At 41.5% G+C, this 4,188-nt stretch overlaps 1 protein-coding gene across 4 annotated transcripts in view; it reads right to left on the minus strand.

Annotated features, from left to right (window-relative positions):
* The window catches only part of ACAD9 (acyl-CoA dehydrogenase family member 9), a 29,204-nt gene that overhangs the window by 7,524 nt on the left and 17,492 nt on the right, over positions 1–4,188 (minus strand). For all 4 annotated transcript variants that reach the window (XM_044451217.1, XM_044451218.1, XM_044451219.1 and 1 more), the window contains 3 exons: positions 3,947–4,022; positions 1,780–1,850; positions 1,361–1,480 (listed from right to left, as the gene is read on the minus strand). In XM_044451217.1, coding sequence (XP_044307152.1) covers positions 1,361–1,480; positions 1,780–1,850; positions 3,947–4,022 — 267 coding nt within the window. The remainder of the gene's footprint in view (positions 1–1,360; positions 1,481–1,779; positions 1,851–3,946; positions 4,023–4,188) is intronic.

Here is a 4,188-nt window from a genome sequence, read left to right on the forward strand (position 1 = left end):
GGAGGAGGTTAGCAGTGATACAATCCATTATGAAAAAATGGAATGAGTGCCAGGATTTCTTTGAGAAGCACCACCCCAACATAACTGTAACGAACAGAGTGTTGAATCTGATGAACGATAATGTGGTCTCTCATTTCCGGAGGGTTATGCAGCACAGGAAAAAACAAGTGACTATAGACAGATTTTTCACCAAAATTGACCCTGCAGCTAAGAGACAAGAGGAAACCCCTGAAAGAGATCTCCCCAGTATCATTCATTCATTCATTCATTCATTTTTCGATTTATATCCTGCCTTTTTCCTACAAAGGGCTCAAGGCAGCTTACATCTCCTCTGCCATCTTATCCTCACAACAACCCTGTGAGGTAGGTTGGGCTGAGAGTCTGTGACTGGCCCAAAGTCACCCAGTTGGCTCCATGGCCGAGCGGGGACTAGAACCCAAACTGTCTGAGTCCCAGTCCCATGCTCTGAACCACTGCATCACACTGGCTCTCCTTATGGAGGGGAACTCTTCCTCAAAGCAATAACCTCCCCCCCACCTAGGTTAGTGTTCTCCACTGTACTGTACAGTACTTTGTTACTTTGTTGTTGTTACTTTGTTGTCACTTTGTTTCAAGTTTTTCTGATTTAAAAAAATAGTTACAGAACCGATTAACCTTGTTTACATTGAACCTTATGGGAAAATTTGACTTGGCTCGTTACCAAAAATTGGCTCTCAACCACATTCAGAGGGGCCAGAATGGATTAACCTTATTTACATTGAATTTTATGGGGACATTTGACTTGGGTCACAACCAATCTGGGTCACAACCAGAGTCATGGAATGGATTAAGTTTGTGAGCCAAGGTACCACTGTAGTTCATTTTCAGAGTAGATACGAAGGGGTCCTGCAACATTGTGGTGTGGAGTGTGCCTGTCCAGGGTCCCAGTGAGCTCTCCCGTCACCCGTCAGCCAGTCTGCCAGCATTTTTGCCCACTGAGCCTCTTTGAACACCTTGGAGTATTTTTTCCTTTGTTTTTCTCCTCTTAAAAGAATTTGGATGCACTTCAGCAAACTCTGAGGACTTCCTAAGCCTGCTATCTCCCTGATCCACCTATAAGCAGAACACATACAGCAAGTAGCATTCTCTAAATTACCTTGATTACTGGTATAGGTCTTGCTGTTTAGTAAAGTAGCTCTGGAAACTGACAGGCTACATAAGCTGTCATAGGTTTTAAAAGAAATTCAATCAGATCAAACACAACAGAGATGGGGAAGTAAGCTCATCTCTTGATCCTCTGACTGAAGATCACAATCAATTTTTTCTTTGAACTTTAGTACAGGTACTTGTCACTTCAAACCAACACTTCAATAAAGCTTACTTTAACGATGGCTGCTTCAACTGAGCAATCTGGGAGGCCTGGCCTGTCCATCATTCCTGCAGTGAGGTAGGCCATGCTCTCCATTACATATGCTGTCCGTGCCATAAGAGCAAATTTTTCCTTAAGAAAGGAGCAAAAGAGATGCCGTGCATAACTGAAGTATTCTACAACAATCTCATCCAGTAAAATCATCATATATTGACATAAATAATTTACTGACCCAAATGTAAGATGTTCACACTCGGTGTGCACAATTCTTCCTAACCTAATACATAATCAGTCCTTGTTTTTCATGACCACCACCATTTACCTAGGCATTACATTTTAAATTGGTATCGAAGACACTATGCTAAACTGCTCAAGGTTTTTCATCTACGTTCCTCAAAATAACAGGTCAAAGCCATGCATGTTTTAGTTACCTGAATTAATCCAAATTCGCTCAGCTTCTTATTAAACTGTTTTCTTGTACAAGCATATTCTGCAGTCATTTCTGTAAAAAATTAGGGGAAAGACAGATATTTAGGCTGCATTTTATTTAAAATATTTATACCCCACCCTATACACAAAAGCGTCTCATGGTGACTTACAAAAATCAAAAACAGATAATTTAACAAGTTAACGATAATTAAATGCACACACAAAACCAGGAACAATTCACAAATGAAAGAAAATCAAAACAAAATCAAGAATAAAAACAAAACCAAAACCAAAAAGTGACTGTGTAGTTAAAACCTGATTTTTAACAATTAAAATGATGGGCAAATAAAAAGGTTTTCACCTGGCACCGAAAGGAATACAGAGTCAGCACCAGGCAAACTATATTCTTGTATGCACCTGTATGTATTAAGACTGATTTTGAAAATGACAATTTCTTGAATATTTAACTTCTGTATATAATCAAGACCTTTTAGCACTATTGCAATGAGCTAAAATGTAGGTTTTGAATATAAAGCTACAACTCCTACTATGACAGATACAGATAATGCCTGTTGCATCAACTTGTGCTACTCTCACACCAGTACACCAGAAAATATTAGCCAATAGGGTGCTGGAGAAGACTCCTGCAAGTCCCTTGGACTGCAAGACAATCAAACTGGTCAGTCCTAGAGATCAACCCTGACTGCTCTTTAGAAGGCCAGATCCTGAAGATGAAACTCAAATACTTTGGCCACCTAATGAGAAGAAAAGACTCCCTGGAGAAGAGCCTAATGCTGGGAACAATAGATGGCAAAAGAAGAAGGGGACGGCAGAGGATGGGGTGGCTAGATGGAGTCACTGAAGCAGTTGGTGTGAGCTTAAGTGGACTCCGGGGGATGGTGGAGGACAGGAAGGCCTGGAGGAATGTTGCCCATGGGGTTGCGAGGGGTTGGACATGACTTCGCAACTAAGAACAAGGGTCTCCTAGTTTTTTTATTCTAAGATATTTCTCTTACTTCCAAAATACATTATCCCAGATACAGGGGAAAGTAGGCTCTCCAGGGCAATGTACCTTATAAAACATGCTTATTTGTCTCAGTCAAATTACTTTCCATGGCTTGTGTGTCTTATGCATAAAGCTAATTTCTCCCTCAAGAAGTTATAACGTGCTATTCTTTTTTTTACCCACCTTCCCCCCCCCCCCCCCCCCCCCCCCAGATCAGCAGACCTTATTCCTTTTCTAACTACAATCCTTAACACGACTGTAAAATTTTGGGGTGACTTAACAAGCTTCAGGACTGATTGTGAATTTCAACCTGGACTGGCTATTCTCAGCACTTCAGAACACCAGCTCCTGTGGGGAATGGACTTTAAAGAGAGACCAATTGTGAAAAGGGTTCAGGGTAGAAGCTCAAGAGTTAACACAGCTGGCCAAACGTTTCTTCTATTAGGCCCTGGTGGGGCAGGCAAGAGCTGGGAAAGACAGTTGGGTTTGGTCTTAAGGACAACCAGACAGGTTTTATTGCTTTAACCTTTTGGCACTTGATTACCTGCAGCTGGGATAGAGGCTTTGGCAGCAAATGGCTTGGGAGAGGGCAGGCTCTCCTAGTACTGGCTGCTAGATATCATCGTGTTACTGGAGTGGATGCTCAGAATAAAGTTCCTGAGATGGTCTATTGCCTCACTCCAGACAAGTGTTTTCTGGCTGACTTAGCTGGACTTTTCCTCTTGGGAGACCCATTACCTAGGTAGTGTAGAATAGGGTTAGTTTTGTTTTCAGTCAGTATGTAGTGTTTGTGTGCTCTTGAGAATTGGGATTGTGTTTTGCTCCTGTGTTTTCTCATTCCTCCTCAATTAAGTGGTTTTTTAATGTTGGCCTAGCTATGTTGGGTAAATTCGGTGCTAAATTCAACACGCAGTCTGAAAGGCAGACTAGTGGAAGAGAAGCATAGATCAGGCATTGGCAAGGTGGCTGCAGGGTATTTCCCAGCCATTCTTTATTCCAATACCTACAAGAAAAAAAAACCATGGCTAAATCAACCCTCACTCTAGTGGAAAGTCAATGTTACAGAATAGATTGTACCATGACATAGCTTAAACCATTTCTGTAGAAGCAGAAATGATGCAGTAATTTCATCCCAACCAGCAATATAAAAAGTTTAGTCTTACCAATCAATTTCTTAAGCATTCCAGCAGATGCACTGCCCATGCTAAATCTTCCACTGTTTAAGATATTCATAGCAACCTGAAATGATGCAAAAACACCTTTGTTCAGGAAACAACAGTTAAAACGCCTCCCTCGCTGCCCCTCCAGTGAATGATTTTCCTTTATCTAAGACCCACCTGTCAATTACGCCTGCTTCCATCTACTGCATACCATACTCACTGAATATGACTATGGACAACCTTGC

This window comes from Varanus komodoensis, unplaced genomic scaffold, assembly GCF_004798865.1.
Source record: "Varanus komodoensis strain SLA01 unplaced genomic scaffold, ASM479886v1 scaffold6_2, whole genome shotgun sequence".
NCBI classification, from domain to species: Eukaryota; Metazoa; Chordata; class Lepidosauria; order Squamata; family Varanidae; genus Varanus; species Varanus komodoensis.